General features: G+C 53.0%; 1 protein-coding gene across 1 annotated transcript in view; it reads right to left on the bottom strand.

Moving 5' to 3' along the window:
* GLB1L2 (galactosidase beta 1 like 2) overlaps positions 1-19,171 on the bottom strand; it is a 37,840-nt gene extending 18,669 nt beyond the window's left edge. The window contains 5 exon segments of the mRNA XM_030841882.2: positions 3,946-4,054; positions 6,049-6,144; positions 6,702-6,770; positions 8,977-9,174; positions 19,052-19,171. Coding sequence (XP_030697742.1) covers positions 3,946-4,054; positions 6,049-6,144; positions 6,702-6,770; positions 8,977-9,174; positions 19,052-19,137 — 558 coding nt within the window. The 5' untranslated portion in view covers positions 19,138-19,171.
* Between the last annotated feature and the right edge of the window lie 335 nt (positions 19,172-19,506).

The following is a 19,506-nucleotide window of genomic DNA, read 5'->3' as shown; positions in this document are numbered from 1 at the left end:
GCAGAGCTTTTAAAGCGTAGAGTTTTTGTATGTGATTGAAGGTAAGTTGGTATAAATATAAAATAGAATGTCTTAACTGCAGGACTGTGTATATAATCCCCATGGTAACCACAACCAAAATATCTGTAGACGATACACAAAAGGGAAAAAAAAGGGAATAAAAACTTGTCATTAAAAAATCAACTAAATACAAAGGAAGGAAGTAATGGAGGAGATGAGGGAGAAAAAAAGCTATAAGGCATACAGAACACAAACAACAAAAGTAAGTGCTTCCCTATTAGTAACTACTTTAAATGTAAATGGATTAAACTCCCCAACCAAAAACAGATTTACAGAATGGATTAAAAAAAAACCTGTTAGTTCTAATAAACAAATTCAGCAAACCTGCAGGATACAAAATCAATGCACAAAAAAAATCAGTTGCTTCTATACACTACCAACGAATGCTACTTACGATAGCATCAGACAGATTTAAATATTTATGAATAAATGTAATCAAAGAGGCAAAATACTTAGACACTGAAAACTACAAAATGTTGCCAAAAGAAATTAAAGAAGATGCCAATAAATGGAAAGACATCCTGTGTCCATAGACTGAAAGACTTAATATTGTTAAGATGTCAGTACTACCCAAAGTGATCTACAAATTCAATGTAATCCCTGTCAAAACTGCAATGTTTTTGAAGAAACAGAAAAAGCCATCCTAAAATCCACATGGAATCTCAAGAGACTCTGAATACCCAAAGCAATGTTGGAAAAAAAAAAAGAACAAAGTTAGAGGTCTCACACTTGCTGATTTCAAAACTTACTACACAGCTATGGTAATCAAAACAGTGTTGTTACTGGCCTCAAGACAAACATACAGGACTTCCCTTGTGGTGCAGTGGTTAAGAATCTGCCTGCCAGTGCAGGGGACACAGGTTCAAGCCCTGGTCCAGGAAGATCCCACATGCCACAGAACAACTAAGCCCGTGCGCCACAACTACTGAGCCTGCGCTCTGGAGCCCGTGAGCCACAACTACTGAGCCCAAGTGCCACAACTACTGAAGCCCGTGCACCTAGAGCCCATGCTCCGCAACAAGAGAAGCCACCGCAATGAGAAGCCCGTGCACCACAACAAAGAGTAGCCCCCGCTCACCGCAACTAGAGAAAGCCCGTGAGTAGCAACGAAGACCCAACGTAGCCAAAAATATAAATAAATAAATAAATTTATTAATTAAAAAAAAGACAAACATACAGACCAATGGAATAGAATAGAGGGCCCAGAAATAAACTCTCACACGTATGGCCAAAAGATTTTCTACAAGGATGACAAGACCATTCAATGGGGAAAGGACAGTCATCTTTTCAACAGTGGTGAGAAAACTGGATATCCACGTGCAAAAAACGAACCTGGGCCCTTACTTTACACCATCTACAAAACTTAATTCAAAGGACATCACAAACCTAAATGTAAGAGCTAACACCTTGAAACTCTTAGAAGAAAACACAGGGGAGAAGTTTCATGACACTGGATTTGGCAATGATTTCTGGGAGGTGGAACCAAAAGCACAGGCAACAAAAGGAAAAACAAGATACGTGTGACTTAACATTAAAAAGTTCTGTGCATGGAAGGACACAATCAACAAGGGTGAAAGGGCAGCCCTCGGAATGGAAGAAAATATTTGCAAATCATGCATCTGACAAGATACTGACAGATACTGAAGATATAAAGAAGTCCTACAACAACAAAAACAAACAACCCAATAAAAAATGGGCAAAGAATCTGGATAATTCTCCAAAGAAGATATATAAATGGCCAGTAAGCACATGAAAAAATACTCCACATCACTAATTATTAGGAAATTCAAATCAAAACCACAACGAGATACCACTTGACACCCATTAGGATGGCTTTTATAAAGTAAGCAGAAAACAACAACTGTTGGCCAGGATGTCAAGAAACTGGAATTTTGTGCATTGCCCCTGAGGATGTAAAATGGTGCACTGTGGAAAACTTATAGCTGTTCCTCAGAAACTTAAAACCCAGAATCACTGTGTAATCCAGCAATACCACTTCTGGGTATATATCCAAAGGAAGTGAAAACGGACTGAAACAGATATCCATACAGTCCGCTTAGAGCAGCTTTTTTCACAATGAGCAAAAACACCTAAGCGTCCACTGATTAATGAACAGATAAAGCAAAACAGTATATACGTGCAATGGAATCTCACTCAGCCTTAAAAAGGAAAGAAATTCTGACCTATGCCACAACATGGATAAACCTTGAAGACACTGCGCTCAGTGAAATAAGCCCGTCACCCAAGGACAAGTACTGTACGATTCTACTTAGATGAGGTCCCTAGAGGGGTCAAGTTCACAGAGACAGAAAGTAGAATGGTGGGTGCCGGGGCTACGGAGAAGGGAGAATGGGAGTTCATGTTTAACACATTCTTGACAGGAGACATATTATGGCCACAGGCGTTAGTTTCTGCAAAAATCCCCCAGTCAATAATGTGTTAATGGGGACAGTTTCAGTTCTGGAGATGACGGTGGTGACAGCTGCACAACAATGTGAATGCACTTAATGCCACTGAACTGGACACTTAGAAATGCTTAAAATGGTAAATTTTATGTTACGTATATTTAACCGTAATAAAAAAATAAAATAATTATGTTATACCCAGAAAAAAATTTTTTTTAATGGATTGGGGATGCCCTTTCCATGCTTAAGAATGCTTCTGGGCCACATTCCTGACAAAGCCTCCATGCCCACGCCCACCCCCCAACCTACTACAGCTCACTGAATCACCCCGGTAATCCCATTTCCTTGTAAAAGTCTAGGCTAAAGTCCTAGCTTCTTGCTTCTTTCATGATTGGGGCTGCCAGATTTAGTCAATAAAAATACAAGACACCCAGTTACACTACTTGAATTTACAATGAAAGTTTTAAATAAGCAATGAATTTTTTAATGTCAGTATGTCCCCGGCAATATTTAGGATATACGTTAATTAAAAAAAATTATTCCTTGCTTATCTGAAGTTCACATTTAACTGGGTATCCTGTGTTTTATTTGCCTACGCTACAAATGACCAACAGTTCCTTTGATCTATGTGTGCTGTGAATATCCCAAACCACTGACTCAAAAACAATTTTTAGGGCTTCCCTGGTGGTGCAGTGGTTGAGAGTCCGCCAGCCAATGCAGGGGACACGGGTTCGTGCCCCGGTCCGGGAGGATCCCACATGCCGCGGAGCGGCTGGGCCCGTGAGCCATGGCCGCTGAGCCTGCGCGTCCAGAGCCTGTGCTCCGCAACGGGAGAGGCCACAACAGTGAGAGGCCCGCGTATGGCAAAAAAATAAAAAACAATTTTTTATTGATGAACTAATATTTTACTGATGTACAAATTTCTCAATGTCACACTTACAGAAGCAATTAATTATTCCCATTCCTGCTTTCTCATTGCTTCCAATTATTAGATGCCAAGTTAAGATACCTTCTCCCCAAAATGCATTTTAAGACATATGTTTTGAATAATAATCATGTACCGTGCAGCACCTTTTTGGTAGCAGAAGCATGTACTTTGGAAAGTCATCAGTGGTAACTATAATGACAAGAAGTCCTGCCATCTCACAGGCGAGGGCCTATCCACACAAGCTCCCCTCTAGCAGAGCTGGATCACTGTGCTGCTGGGACGCAGATGGGTGGGTGTTCCAGTTACCAAGGCGTCAAGTGCTGCAGCCCTGGCACTGCGCCAGCAACATCTGCATCCCACCTAAGGCAACACTGCACTAGACAGACCTCTGCAAAGACCACCATTCAAGGCCCTCCAAATGCACGTCCCAGGCAGTGGGGGGAAGGTGTCCCGTGTGCAAAGGGCTGCGAGCCCTGGTCTGAGAGCTTCACCTGGACTCTTTACCACCAGTGGGAGGACGGGGAGGGCAGAGAAGGGTCTGCTCGCTTTTACCTGGAGTGGCACCACCCTGACCATCAGGTGGTCAAAATAAAGGTCCACTGCTTTGGTGAAGCCCTTGTAAGTTGTTCTCAGCCTCATGTCGGGGTCTTGGAGTAACCAGCTGGAATGAAAAGGGGAGGGGTGATTAGTTTTACTGTCTGGGGATTTGCCCTGGGCAGGGTGATGGGTGAAAGGAACCAGCTTCAGAGAGCCCAGGAATGAGTGTGGAGACCAGTCTCCCCCCACGTCCACTCAGCCAGGACTCGGGGCAGACACGGGCATGGATCTGGGCCTGCTTCCCACCCGAGGACACCAGCACCGGTGGCCATTCTAGTTCTGATTCATGGCTATAGGTCTGGCTGCCAGAGGGAGAAAAGCTTCTCATTGAACCCAAGGCCCATTTTTCAAGCGTTTACACTACAATCTCATCGCAAAGAGGTGAAGACAAAGGGGTCAGGAATCACTGGGACTGGAGGACACATGTGCCATCTTCCAGTGTCACCCAGAAAAAGAAGCCTGAACCAGCAGCTGAGAAGCTAGCCCTGGTCTCCCCGCTCTGGTCCAGCTGCCCCCAACCTGTCTGTAGTGATCACACTCGCCAGGTAACACAGAGCGTGACCAAGGTATTCTCCCTTCTCATTCCAAATTCTGAGAAACATTTGTATTTTCTTACAAACGGCCTGATGCTTCTCTCGTTCTCATCTGCAAGAAGTGAACAGGCTCAGAAAACTACCAATTTGTGTCAGGTAACTGTGGACGAGAGCGCAGTCTCCTCTGGTCTGACACCTCACGTCCATCGCACGCAGACAGCTCGGGTTTCTCGTCCCCACTGGGATTCTGCCTGTTTCCAGCGCGCCCAGCTCGGCCTCCCGGGGGTGCCCACCCACGAGTCCCTCCCCAACGCAACCGGACCTGAGTGGACAGGTGGGCGCAGGGAGGTCTGAGCTGCTTCTCAGCTCAGACTTAATCCGTCCTCGTCCCGGGCCCGAGCCCGGGTACATCACTGACACACGGGTTTCTAATCCGCAGGGGTGCCGAGGCCATTGTGGCTGTGTGAGCCTTGTCGGGGGCCCCTCGCCGAGCAGGATGGCCCAGCGACAGAGAAGGGATCCTGGGTGGTGAGGCAGTGGAGGGGGCCGGCCTGAGCCCAGGGAGGGCCCAGGTCGCCCTGGAGATGAGAGCGAGGCGGGCGGAGGAGGCAAAGCACCATCTTTCCCTCTGGGGCGGCGGGGCCGGAGGCTGGGAGGACAGGACGCCGTGCCTGTCAACAGAAAACCCTTGTGCTGGACACCAGTGGTAGTAACGACCAGGACGAGGGCCGGCCGTGGTGCCAGTTGATCCCACCTGACTCCTGACCTGACCACAGACCCGCTACTGACCCCCTGGAGACCACACCCCAAGGTAATTCATCAGGGCCCGAGATCTGAAGATGAAAGCTACAACTAAAACAACTTGTTTCTCTTCTACTTTGTCAAAATGCTTGCACTTTTAAAAAATGCTTGGTAACATCCCTAAGAAACAGAAGGACGGGTTTGACTCTTCCCATTTTTCAGAAAGTGAGGCCCATCCACAGCAGACGTGACCTGACAGGGCCAGCCCCGCAGCAGAGGCCTGAGGAGTGAGGAGGGCCAGCCCCGCGCCCGCGCAGGGAAGCCATGTGGAATTTGAAGAGGACAGCAACTTTGACATTGCTGACAACGACGCCCTTTGGCTGCCACTCATTCTGAAAAGGAACTTCAGCACAGAATGAAAAGTATAGGTTAACAGCCAAATTAAACCTACGTTGGTGCTTAGCATTTTGCACAAGCGCACAGGACCACTCCGGCCACAGCTGAGGCCCCCGGCCCCGCTCCCTCCCGGAAAGAAACACGAGCAGCTGACGCTTCCTCTCCCCTACATACTCCTGGCTGCACGACCAAGACCCACATCTCATCGGTGAACCAGGGATTCGGGGACTGGAGCAGCACAGGCCTCTCAGCGCGTCACCACCCACCGCGTTCCCTGAGACAACACGTGCGCGGGGAAACACAGGACAGGCGCTGTTATCGTTAGACTGGACTACAGCGTCAGTGATGTTCCACTCCGGACACAGCTGAGGCCCCCCGCCCCGCTCACCTGGGCAGGCCCCCGAGGTCCATCTCACCGCAGATGTAGGGGCCCGGACACAGGATCACCCATAGCCCCACCTCCGCGGCCAACAGGACGAAGGCCCTGGGGGGTCAGTGTCACCAGCTCTCAGGCCTCGGAGCCGAGGGGGGATGGCCCAGCACCACCGCAGGGCAGAGCTGCCGCCCCCTCCCCTCCCCCGGGGGGCTGGGGGCGCTGAGAGCAGGATGCGACCCCCCAGCAGAGCAGGGGATGCCCAGCCGGGTCACAGCCGTGGCCCCCAGTCTAGGACATCCGCACAGCACCTCTGGGGGCATGAGGACAATGGGCCTCAGACGGGGCACAGGGGTCCCGATGGGGAGCCTGATCCTGCCGGCCCCCCACCCCGGCGGTGGCAGAACCACCCTGCAGAGCAGGGCCCACCTGGGGGATGGGGCCCCTCTGGGCTGCAGCAAACAGGTCTGGGCTCAGGGCAGGCAGGCCCGGGCCCCCGGGAGTAAGGGGGTCATGGCTGGAGAGCGTTCGGGTCCTGAGAACAGGCTGCAGACCCCAGGCTCCCTCTGTTCTCACGGCAGAGCCCAGGTGCCCCTGGGGATCCCAGTCACCCCAGGAGCCCCCGCACCCCCCTGCCCTGGGCCGGGTCGCACAGCAGGAGCACCTACTCCAGGTCCAGGTTCCCAGAGAAGTCGAATTTGCCTCTTTCCGGCTCATGGAGGTTCCACGGAACGTAGCTGTGGTAGAAATGATAACTACAGGCATGAGTTCTCCACTTATCCCACTTTGTCTCCCAAATGAGCACCTTCGTCCCTAAAACCCCTCACGATGGTTGAAGATGTATTTCTTTTTTTTTTGCTGTACACGGGCCTCTCACTGTTGTGGCCTCTCCCATTGCGGAGCACAGGCTCCGGACGCGCAGGCTCAGCGGCCATGGCTCACGGGCCCAGCCGCTCCGCGGCATGTGGGATCTTCCCAGACCGGGGCACGAACCCATGTCCCCTGAATCGGCAGGCGGACTCTCAGCCACTGCGCCACCAGGGAAGCCTGAAGATGTATTTCTTAAGTACATTGTCTTAGTGTTGTCAGGGCTCGAACCAAGAACAAATTGAAGAGACCTGGGACCTCGGAGAAGCCAGGGCAAGTCCTCTCCCTGGAAGGAGGGAGAGAAGGCCCAGGAGATCTGGTGACTCCCTCTTCCCCCATCCCTCCCCATCATCCTCTCTCTTCATCAAAGAAAAAGAAGTAACTTTATAGGAAAATCAGTTAAATGTGGGACAAGCTGGGACCTGGGCCCTTTGTTGCAGGATCTGCACCTGGACAAATGTCTCCTCCAACAACAGATACAAAGAAACTCTGAGGGACTAAAAATAACTGCAGGCCTGCTCAGGGGGCAAATTATCAACCACAAGATACAAAAAGGCCACAAACCCAACTGCCATTTCTGGGGTGTTGGGGGCAAGAGCAGGGTCCTGTGCACCATCCCTGCACACACAGCACCAAGGGGGCGGGCAGACCACCTAAGCCCTGCCTCCGGCCGGACCCCTGGACCTGCCCCACCCTCACCCCATTTAAGGGAGCAGCCTGCCCCCCTCGGGAAGCAACAAGGGCACCTGTTACTTGTTCTCGCTACCTGAGCTGCAGAGTGAGTCCCAGTCAAGCTTTGCCCGAATTCCTCATCTGGCCTCCTGTCAAATCCTATTGGTTAAAGAGTCCAAGAACCCTGGTCGGTAACAAAAGTAGGGTAAAAAGAAACCCTAATCATCAGTCTTATTTTTAATGAAAACTCCAGAATTCCAAACCTTGGAACAGGACAGACGTTCTTACTCTGAAGAAAGGATAAGGAAATGAAGTAAGTTCGTTGAAGGGCCTGATGTAGAGTAGAGTGTGCTGACAGTAATTCCAGCGGCCCCTCTCCTGGACCCCACCCCACCCCCAGCTTCTGGGGGAGCCCCTCTGACTGCAAAGGGTGCCCAGGTGAAGGAGGGGCTTGCCGGCTCCCAATTCACACTCAAGAGATTATGTAGATTATCCTGCTCTCGTGAGGCGAAATGCTCCCCCTGCAATATTCCTACAAGCTTCAGGAGCCCTATAACAAGAGCACGTACCCGCAGGATCAGAACTTACACATGCAAATAAATGGATCCCACTAGGCAATCTTCCTGGAAAATCACATACTCTGTTCAACTATGCTGTCACAGGTGAGAACACCCCCGTACTTAGTGCTGTCTTCAAAGCAGTTCATACGTCACCAAGAAAATCCTTGTCCTTGACTTGTAATCACACATTTTTGCCTGAAATTTTAATAAAACCCAGCCTGATCACCCACTTTACTTCATAGACTTCGATCCAAATATCCGTTGGAAATTCTGAAAAATAAATTCACAAAATGATCCAAGATTTCTCCCCACTGAGCACGCTTTTAACTGATTCACATGTCAGCGCTGCACTGAGTGACCACCACGTGCTGACCCTGTGCTTGTTCTAGGGTGGAAGCCAAAGCTCTGAAGATGATTCCAGAAAGGAAGGTTGCAAACCGCGTGGGCTGTGCTGGAGAGGTGTACACGCACCTACTGTACAGACGCAAGGTGGAGGGCTGGCTGAAAGACTGATGACTTCACCACCTGCTGCGTGTACGCTGGCCTCGCTCACTGGGTTCTTTCAGCCAGTGTCGCTCCTTCTGCCCCCAGCCCACGTCCAGCCCCCACCGCTCGGCCCCCTGACAGTGTGTGGTGGGGAGGCTGCCCCCATTCACACCCACCCAGGGGCTGGGCCCCTGCTAATCTTTCCTCACAAAGCTCAGCCCGCAGATGCTCCTCCAGGCTGCGCAGGGGGAGGACCAAGCAGGGCTCACCCTCCCGACGTGATGGAGAAGCCTGGACGCAGGCCCAGGAGCCCCCTTGGCGACAAGGCACGGTGGCCGGGGTGTCGGGGCGCACTCACGTGGTCAGGGTGTTCAGGCCACAGGCCTTCATCTTCAGCAGCCGGTCCCTCCAGTACTCCCGGGGCACCCGGAAGTAGTGCACGGAGCCCCCAAAGATCCAGAAAGCCGAGTCCTCCAGCATGAAGTTCTGCCCTTTGGCCGGCAGCCCCAAGCACCAATGCCTCAGCCACAAGGGGGTCAGCCTGTGCCAGTTCACCCTGCAGGGAGCACAGGCAGCCTCAGTGCCCATCCTCGCCAGCCTGGGCCTTGAGTGGGCACCTCGGAGCCAGGCTTCCCCACCTCCTTCTCCAGCCCCCGGCATCCCTTCCCGAGCGGGCCTGTGCCGGGCGGCCAGACTCAGCACCACGCAGACGCAGCACCACCCACACCCCCAGCCCACGCGGCCTGCCAGGAACACGACAGACTCGGCCTTCAACATGGAGGCCGTGCTCACAGGAGGGAAGTCAGGGCACACACAGCACAGGGAGGAGGTTCTTGGGGCCGAGAAGCTGCCTTCAGGTGCCAGGGCTGGGGGGACTCGGGGGCAGATGCGGGTGCCTACAATGGCCCACACGGCTAGGCTATGTGACACACATCAAAGCAGCAGCTACCTGACACAGTACCTCTGAGCCACCTCAAGGTCACAGCCACCGGGCTGGAGGTGCAGATACCTGGAAAGAGGTACCGGTTAGAAACGGTGTCTGCTCATTGACTGAATTTCCAGGTCTTAATTGTTACACCTGGAGAAGGAGTGCTGGCCGAGGGGCACCCGAGCAGGACAGGGAGCCCCCCACCCGGGAGGGCTGCCAGAAGGGGTGAGTCCCCAAAAAGCGCCTCTTGGTGTCTTGTGGGTTGGCCAGGGGGAGGCCCTCACATGACCCCCCTGACTCGGGGCTCCGAGAACCTCTCCCTCTCTTCTCCACCCCGTCTCCTGACAGCCCAGAGAGAAGCAGCAAGAGAAGCTGGAAATTTAGGAAAGCTGGAGACAGAAAACCAAAAGTGAGTTGGGGCAAAAGCAAATTTCAGTTGGTACCTTTTCCTCTGCTTTAAAAAGGTCCTGGACTTCCCTGGTGGCGCAGTGGTTAAGAATCCGCCTGCCAGTGCAGGGGACTCGGGTTCGATCCCTGGTCCGGGAAGATCCCACATGCCACGGAGCAACTAAGCCCGTGCACCACAACTACTGAGCCTGCGCTCTAGAGCCCATGAGCCACAACTACTGAAGCCCGCATGCCTAGAGCCCGTGCTCTGCAACAAGAGAAGCCACCGCAGTGAGAAGCCCGCACACCTCGACGAAGAGTAGCCCCCGCTCGCTGCAACTAGAGAAAGCCCATGCACAGCAACGAAGACCCAACGGAGCCCCCAAAATTAATTAATTAATTAATTAAAATTAAAAGGTCCCTGCATCACTTCTGTTCTTTCCATTCATTTTGAAACAAAAGCTGAAACCACACACTGATTGAAAGAGACACGGGAGAACCAGGCATGGGCTGAGGCAGTCTTCAAAGGGACCACTCGAGCCTCGCCGGCCACGGGCACCATGCGGATGCGCCATCCTCCGGCTCTCTCCCCACCTCCGCCACCAGCACCGGCTTCTCCTCTGCCCACACGCCAAGGGCTTCAGCTCTGACCGTCCACGGGAGAGGGAGTGTGCACGGCCCACCCCAGCCCGTGCTCCTCAGCTGTGCAGGCCGGGGTGGTGTCACCGCCTGGTCCTCGCTGAGGTCGGGACAGAAACTGAGATGCCTCCCCAGTGACAAGAGCGACTGCACGTCTGCAGAAGCTAATCATCAAGGGCTGGGGCAGGTATAGCCACTATGGAGAACAGTATGGAGGTTCCTTAAAAAACTAAAAATAGAACTACCATACGACCCAGGAATCCCACTCCTGGGCATATACCTGGAGAAAACCATAATTCAAAAAGATACATGCACCCCAATGTTCATCATAGCACTATTTACAATAGCCGGGTCATGGAAGTAACCTAAATGTCCGACAGATGAATGGATAAAGATGTTGTACATACATACAATGGAATACTACTTAGTCATAAAAAGGAATGAAATAATGCCACTTACAGCAACATGGATGGACCTAGAGATTATCATACTGAGTGAAGTAAGTCAGACGCAGAAAGACAGGTATCACATGATATTGCTTATATGCGGAATCTTAAAAAAAAGGGTACAAATGAACGTATTTACAAAGCAGAAGTTAAGTCACGGATGTAGAAAACAAACTTATGGTTACCAGGGGATAACGGGGGGGAGGAAAATTTGGAAGATTGGGTTGGGCATATACACACTACTGTATAGAAAATAGATAACTAGTAAGAACCTGCTGTATAGCACAGGGAACTCTACTCAATACTCTGTAATGGCCTATATGAGAAAAGAATAAAAAAAAAGAGTGGATATATGTATGTATATATAATTGATTCACTTTGCTATACACCTGAAACTAACACAACATTGTAAATCAACTATACTCCAATAAAAAGGTTTTTTTAATTAAAAAGAACATTTTTTTTTAAAGGCTCGGGGCAGTGGAGGGGGGACTTCCCCAGCAGTCCAATGGTTAAGACTGCCCTCCAATGCAAGAGGTGCAGGTTCGATCCCTGGTTGGAGAACTAAGATCCCACACGCCGCAGGGTGCGCCCAAAAACTAAAGAAAGAAAGGCTGGTGCAGTATTTTGTTTTTTTTTTCTCTCCATTTTCTTTTTCTAGCAATTTGGTTTTATTGTATTTCACCAAGTAACAGGTTGAGAAGCTGAGAAGCGTAGCTCTAGACAGGAACAATGGGCTGGCCTCAGGCAGCTGTGGTCACGGAGACGGAGTTGTGACAAGCACACTGACCAAGGCAATGTACCAGCGTGGGGCCCAAGCGGATGGAGATGTGGGAGCGGCCAGAGCACATGCAGTCTCCACTGTGGCCTCCCTGACACCCGGCTAGACTCAGCTACACCAGAGGTAGGGGGGTTTGCATGCGGCCACGATGGTTCTCAAAGCTGGCAGCGTACCTGAATCCCTGGTAAACTTTTAAAAACAACTGAAGCCCAGTCTGCACCGCAGACCAATGAACTCCCTCTGGAGGTGGGTACAGGCACTGGTCCTAGAAAGATCCTCAGGGCAAGGCTGAGAGCCACTGGCGGGGTTGAGTTTTTCAGGAGGGCCGGGGGCCCCAGGTGGCCAGACACAGGGCCGCAGGAGGCCAAGAGGGCGGAAGGTGCCACAGACATCACTGGCCACTTGGGAGTTTGTCTAGAGCCAGTCCTGGACAAAGGAAACAGTTTCCACCTACTCTCCTTCTCAGCCCCAGCACCCAACACCCTCTACCGCAGCTGTGGACGCCAGCTCTGCTGCATCATCGCAGGAATGGTCGTCTGTGCATAACCTGGAAACCTAGCACTGGTTTCTTTCTCCAAAAAGTTCCACCTTCCAAGTGACTTAAAATGACAATTCAAAATACAGTTCTCCCAAAGGACCACAGACGTGGGGAAGTGAAAACAAATGCAGGATCTTTGAGAGGAGGGTCTGGACGGGAGCCCTGGCCCTCCCCTTGGTAGCGCCGTACCCATGGGTTACGGACCCTGGCTCCGAGGGCATGATCTTCCCCTGTAACACGGGGCCATCACCTGTCCTGACTGCTCACAAGGGCTGCATGGGGATCAGACACCAGGGAAATGCAGTAGAAGGACCTGTGACATGATGGTCCTTACCAGCTGTGTCCAGCACATTCTTCTGTGAGGCATATAGCAAGGGGCTTAACAAGATGTTTCTCAGGCTTCCCTGGTGGCACAGTGGTTGAGAGTTCGCCTGCCGACGCAGGGGACGCGGGTTCGTGCCCCGGTCCGGGAAGATCCCACATGTTGCAGAGCGGCTGGGCCCGTGAGCCATGGCCGCTGAGTCTGCGCGTCTGGAGCCTGTGCTCCGCAACGGGAGAGGCCACAACAGTGAGAGGCCCGCGTACCGCAAAAAAAAAAACAAAAAAACAAAAAAAACGGGCAGATGTGCAGGTAACAAGCTTACCACCTCCTTCCTGTGAGGTGAGCCCAGGAAGTGATCCTCCGCTTTCGGAGAGGGTCTCTCAGGGCAGCGGGAGGTAGAAGGGCAGATCCCGCCACCTCCTTGCATGAGTTTGATGAGGACCGCTCTGAAACGTCCCAGCGGAGCCAGAGGGCGTCCCTGTGAGCGCTGCAGACACTGACTACAACCGAGGTCACGGTGGGACCGGCAGGCCTCACACTGCGTCACAGCCACCCCCTTGTCTTCCGTCCTACGTACACATGTGTCCACATCCAGACAGGACAGCATCGCCGCAACCAGACACGGCAGAGATAGATAGCATCGTCAACTCCCGGGACGTGTGGCCTCCAGCGGCGACCAGGCCAGGCTCACACAATTTCAGGCTAACAAGGGTGTGGACAAGCTGGCACTCGAGGTAGGAACCTGCAGAAACAGTCCTTCCATCCCCAGAACATGAGTCCTCACTGGTCCCGGGCATCAGTAGTTTGGTTCCATACATAATGTACACTGTGACCCCACTCGGGCTGCCCTAAGCAAATGTTCAACTGAATCTGGGTCCAGGGCTTCATATCAAGATGCTGACCAAGAAAACACTCCGCCCATCCACGTGGCCATGCCGGAGACCATCACCCAGATGGACATGTTAAACTGCCCAGAAGACATCATCACACACAGAAACCTCCTCACTTGGGTCTAAAATACAAATTTCTCCTCATCACTTTCAAGATTCTGATGTGGCTACAGGCTCCCATGAGGTCCAGCTTCCTCGGCTGGACCCCATGAACTGCCCCCTCGGGGGTATTTAGGTCTCACCAGCCTTCAGCCCTGTGCACGCCTCCCTCAGCTGGGAGGTTTGGGGGCCCAAGGAGGGGCCCGCCCACGCTCCGGTCCTGGCCAGCGCCCCTAACGTCCCCAACCCAGAAGACTGCCTCTTGCACCAACCCTGGAGCCCCACGAGCTTCAGCCCCCAGGAAAAGAAACACTGTCCCCAGGTCTGCCCTGGCTTCCTGCATGTGCTCCTTGGCCTGGGCCCAAGGCTCTGGCTCCTGATTTGCTGGGAGAGGCCTTAATATTTCCAAAGGGCTGAGGCCTTCCATCCAAAAGCGAGTCGCTCATTCTGCAGAGATGCCTGGCCATCGTGCAGCACCCTGCAGCCTGTGGCACCACTGTAAGCCTGGAGCCTCTGCCCTTCCCTCCGAGAAGGCTCTGGTAGGTCAAGAGTGGGTCACGCACCCGGGCTCCAGCAGGCCAAGCCAGGCAGCATCTTCTACAGCCCGTAGGAGTTTGTATGTGAACAAGCGTTTACTAGAGGAAACCCTGAGACCCAATCATGCAGCAATAAAAATTCCTCATTCGAAATCAACCACATACCAACAACAGAAAGTGATCGGATGTCACATGACACTGTGCTGTCACTTTGGGAAAAATTTCCATTGACAGCATCATAAATGGGAAAAGTGCCAAGAGAGGAAAGCTCTGTTAGCTAACCCCCGGGCACCCCTGATGACAAGACTCTGATCTCAGAGACACTCACGGAATCAGAATAAAAGGATTTCATTAAACAGGGCACAACGTACTGTAAATAAATGGGTTTTTAAAATCCAACACGTGGGACTTACCTACCTAGATAGACGAGAGCTGGGCTAGTTCTTACAGGACACAAAGACTCTACCCACACAGATTAAACGGAATTTGCTCCTGAGCCTACAGAGCTCAGGCTGATCCAACAGAAATAGAATGTGCTATTTACTTACTTATTATAAATGTCGATCAAGATTTAAAATGAGTATCTCATACGGTCAGCAATTCTATAGACGGAAATATCTCCAGCAGATATTCACTACGACTTGGTTTGCAGCCACGGATGCTCTTCAGAAGGGGACAGTTTAAATAACTCATGAGCCCAACGAACCAACAGGGTAACGTCTACAGCTGTCCCTATGTGCACAGAACACTCCGGAGAGAAACTGTGATCAGAGAAGCCTCTGGGCAGGGAGAGGGGTGCCCAGGGGCCAGAACTAGGGGGCCTTATCTTCCCATTTATATTATTTGAAGATTTCATCCTCTTCCTAGGTTACCTACCCACAAAATAGCCTTTGCAAGAACAATGCAATGTGCTCTTGAAAGGCACAGCCTTGCTAACCGTCCCTCGGAGGGTGAGGGTGGGAGCATGGGGCACCCACCAAGGGTCTCCGTCCACGAAGCCCTGTTGAGAAACATCTGCTTCGTTACCGTAAGCCCCGAAGGATCCATCCCAGGGGAGGCCCTTCCATCCCAGGGGAGGCACCACGTAAGGGGACTCCCTCTCAATGGCCTTTAACGTTCAGAGCAATCGATTTAAGCAAAAGGTAAAACCGAGTGCAGAGGGGGCTGCAAACACCCCGCTGCTGGGTGCCAGGCCAGGGCCTGGGCTCCAGGGTCCTCTGCAGGCCCCACGCGTTATGAGACGGTCTCTCTCAGCCCCAGCATCTCCTGCCTCTTCATCAGAAGAGAATTCCAGGCGATACGATGGGGGTCAGGGTCACATCATCGAAGATGAAGTGCTTTTACTTCACTGGTGGCTCCTTCCTTGCCCCAAGGGGTAGAGGACTCCTTAGCCCACGTCCTGATGCTTGGGGGACCGAGGCTCTGGAGCTCTTAGCGCTGGTCTCCTGGGCACCCCGGTCCCTTGATCACAAATACACCTCCACTGTCCGTGCGTTCACTGAGACACTGGGTCCCCTTCCGACTCTCAACGCCCACCCTCTCGTCCGGCACAGGGGCTCAGATACCTGCCCCTCCCCGCTTCCCCACGCCTGTCAGGGGTGACAATTCCAGAGGCTGTAAGCTTCACTGCCAGAACACAAGAGGGATGGCGCTCAAAGAGCTGGAGTGTTCCAGGGGCGATGACTCAGACCCCACGCAGATCAGTGCCCAGAACAGGCAAAGCTCATAACATCAGTGACTTCACAGATGCCCAGGAAGGGACCTTTTGCACATGCCCCCAGAGGACGGGACCGGCCGTGATTTGGACCACAGAAAGTGGCCTGGTTCCATGGCTAAGTGACCTGCCCTTGCCGAGGAGCCTGAGAGGCACGGGAGGAACGGGGGTCTGGAACCCAGACAAGCAGGGCAGAAGCAGCTAAGAGACAGGTTTCCAAGGGAGGTGGGAGGCGGGAGGCAGGCGCCCACCTGGCGGCCCTCCCCTCCGCTGACTCTGCCAGCTAACATCTAGGGTTGGAGAGACGCAGAGCTCCTGGAGCGTTGCTCAGTGACGCACTGATGCTGAGAGGAAAAGTCCTGAGTGGGAGCCATGCCCAGCAGGCATTCTCGTGCTAGTGGAGAATGACAGGCTCAGGGCCGAGGTTCCTGGATCCCAAGTAACACGCTAGAGGGGGAGGCCAACCAAGACAGAAGATTACACTTCTATAAACTCCAGAAAATGCCAACTAATATCCCGTGGCCGAAAGCAACACATCAGCGAATATGTATAAAATTGATAACTAGTAAGAACCTGCTGTATAAAAAAATAATAAAAAAAAATTTAAAAAGAAGGAAAAAAATAGAAGAAAAAAATATTTCAGATGTGGAAAACACATACACACACACACACACACACACACACACACACACACACACACACACACACACACAGACCCCAGCACACTCCACCTGCTGAACACGCGGTTTATTGCCTGACGACTATACTGCAGTGAAGGTAAATTTTTTTTAAGACCATCGTTCAAACTAAAAAGCCGAAGGTTGAAATCTTCCTCAAAAGTCATCTTGGTCCTCCTGTTTCTTGGATATGATGTAATCAAACAGCTGTGATTGACCACGAACCAGCCCAAGGTAAAGTTCAGGAGAAAAACAAAAGCCGCAACCCAGCAGCCCCTCCCCACCCAAACACCTGCCTTCTGATCCTGACAGCTCAGGGGCAAAGCCGCTGTCTGAGCAGCCAGTCCCTGTGTGACCTCTATCGCACTGGCTACACCCACATTCCCTACAACAGCTGGGAGCTGGGCCCCCACTCAGTTAGTGGGGTGACCCGGTCACCTTAGCGTAAGGTAGGAAGAGGGAGCAACAAAGAAGGTGCTGGGCTACCCTGGTGGCGCAGTGGTTGAGAGTCCGCCTGCCGATGCAGGGGACATGGGTTCGTGCCCCGGTCCGGGAAGATCCCACATGCCGCAGAGCAGCTGGGCCCGTGAGCCATGGCTGCTGAGCCTGCGCGTCCGGAGCCTGTGCTCTGCAACAGGAGAGGCCACAACAGTGAGAGGCCTGCGTACCGCAAAAAAAAAAAAAAAAAAAGAAGGTGCTGGCTCTGGCCTCCAGACATAGTCCTTGGTGTCCAGCCCAAGCTGGACAGCAGGAATTGGGCGAAAGTCATCCGTGAGGGTGATACAGTCCAAACGAAGCCCAGAAGACAAGTATTCCAGAGGACCCTAAGACGTGGCCCTGAACTAATTCAGAGCTTCTCTGGCCTCTATCTTACCTGCTGAGAAAGACAGCACAGCAGGAAAAGCCACGTCTTTCCTAAACATGCCAAAACTCTTCCAGGTCATGAGTCACAGCCATTCACCCTCTGCTGCTGTTCCTGTGTGGCCCCACAAGCCTCCCCCCAGCCTACCCTTCCTGCGGCCACTCCACCAGGTGGGGACACATTCGCTCACCTGTGAGAGCCCGTGCTTCTGCACCTTCTGTCCCTCCAGACACAAGTACCAGGCTCCTTCCCGCACCTCCTCCTGCAGACCGTCAGGGTGTACTACCTGGCCCACCTCAAGCCCCTCGGAGCCACCCTTCATGGTGACCTGTCTGGGTTCCCTGCATGGGCTGCTACATCCCTGACCTCCAACAACAACGCACATGCTCCTCGCACACCTCGGGCCTTTCTCCCTGGGGGTGTGGGCTCCTGGATACCTGGCTGTATGCCAGAGGCCCCTGCTGCGTCTCCTCTGAGGAATCCCTCTGCGGTGTGCATCAGCCTTGTGTCTACAAGAGCCAGGGCCGGTCCTCAAAGAGGAGGGGCTGGGATCATAGACAGAATGGAAGTCTTGGGAACGACTGGGCAAACAAGATGCCTCCTATGTGTTCTGAGCCCAGAGAGAGAAGAGCACCATTTCCTTCTCCCAACAACCCTGTGACACCCTCCCCATCTCCAAAACAGAGACGACGCCTAAGTCTTGGAAAGGCGTAAATGGAAAGAGTTCTCTCCCTCCCAAACGTCCCTATCTCCCTGAGGAAGTCCAGAGGAGCCACGAGGGGGGCAGAAGAAGATAAAGCTGAGGGTGGCGTGTGCGCCGCAGGTCCACGGGCTCAGCCTGCAGCCTCCATACTAACTTCCCTACCAAAGCTCTTAATGCTGCTGGCCTGCCAGCAACACTGGAGGTTTTGAATATGGAAAGTGCCAGGCATCGACCTCAAAAATAGGGTCACAGACACAGTTTAGGAAAATTCTAGGCTCGGGCACCCACACAGGCAGTGGGTAAATCATTCTATCACCAAACGCACTCCCAGATAACTCTTTGCAAGGGAGGGGGCAGAGTGGGAAGGGATGAGCTGGTGACCGGAGGAAGAGTGGAGAGAGAAGACACATCAATCCGAGAACGGGGCAACTACACCCAAAGCGAGAAGCTTGTAGGACCCGTGACCGCGCTGGGCCGGCCAGATGGACCGTCGCTGGGAGCCCTGGGAGCTCTGGCCTCTGCCGAACAGAGAAGCCTCGCAGCAGGCTTGGCAGGAAATGTGGGGACCTGGGAGAAGAGCTGGGGATCTGGGGCTCAGCAAGAGGGCTAGGGGCGCACAGAGCTGGGAGTGTCGGAGAGGGGTCTGAGGCCAGGTCTGCGGACTTCCCGCGGAAAAGCATGGGGAGCCCTCGGTACAGACGCCCGGGGACCGGGAGCGCAGAGCCTGGCGTCACCCAGGGCACTGGGGGCGCTGAGGGACCGGGCGCTGGCGCTCCAGATCAGACGGGACCACAGGGCCGTCCCCGTGGGGACTCGGGCTCCGCGGGCGGCTGTGCGCGCGCTGCCGGGCCGGCTCCCCCGGCGCGAGGGGAGGCGAGAAAGCAGGTGTGCAGGACAGGGCGTCTGCTCACCTGCGGAGCACCAGTATGCTCAAGATCACCAGCAGCAGCAGTCCAAGAATGCGGCCGGGCCTCCGCCGGACATTCCACTTGGGCATCGCGCGTCCGCTGCTCCTGGACCCGCTTGCTTTCCAGCCCTCACTCTGAGCGGAAGCTCGGCGCGGGGGCGGGGCCGCGCGCTGGTCGCCGGGCCGCGCGCTGGTCGCCGGGGCAACAGACCGCCGCGAGCCCCGCCCCCCAGTGCTCATTGCCTGCAGCCCGAGGACGCGCCGGAGAGTGGCAGACGGTGGCCCTTGCCGTTTCCAGCCACACCTTCGCCCAGGATGAATAAAATTCTTATTCTGGCACAGAATTATGTCACAAAGGAGCCTGTGTAATATGTGGGCAAAATTTATGCTTTCTAGCAATCACAAACCCACCTAATCCCAAAAACAGAATTCAGATTTTACTAAAAGAAAATCTGAAAC

This window comes from Globicephala melas, chromosome 8, assembly GCF_963455315.2.
Source record: "Globicephala melas chromosome 8, mGloMel1.2, whole genome shotgun sequence".
Lineage (NCBI taxonomy): Eukaryota > Metazoa > Chordata > Mammalia > Artiodactyla > Delphinidae > Globicephala > Globicephala melas.
The sequence above is the reverse complement of the archived record's forward strand: the minus strand, read 5'-3'. Positions and strand labels throughout refer to the sequence as shown.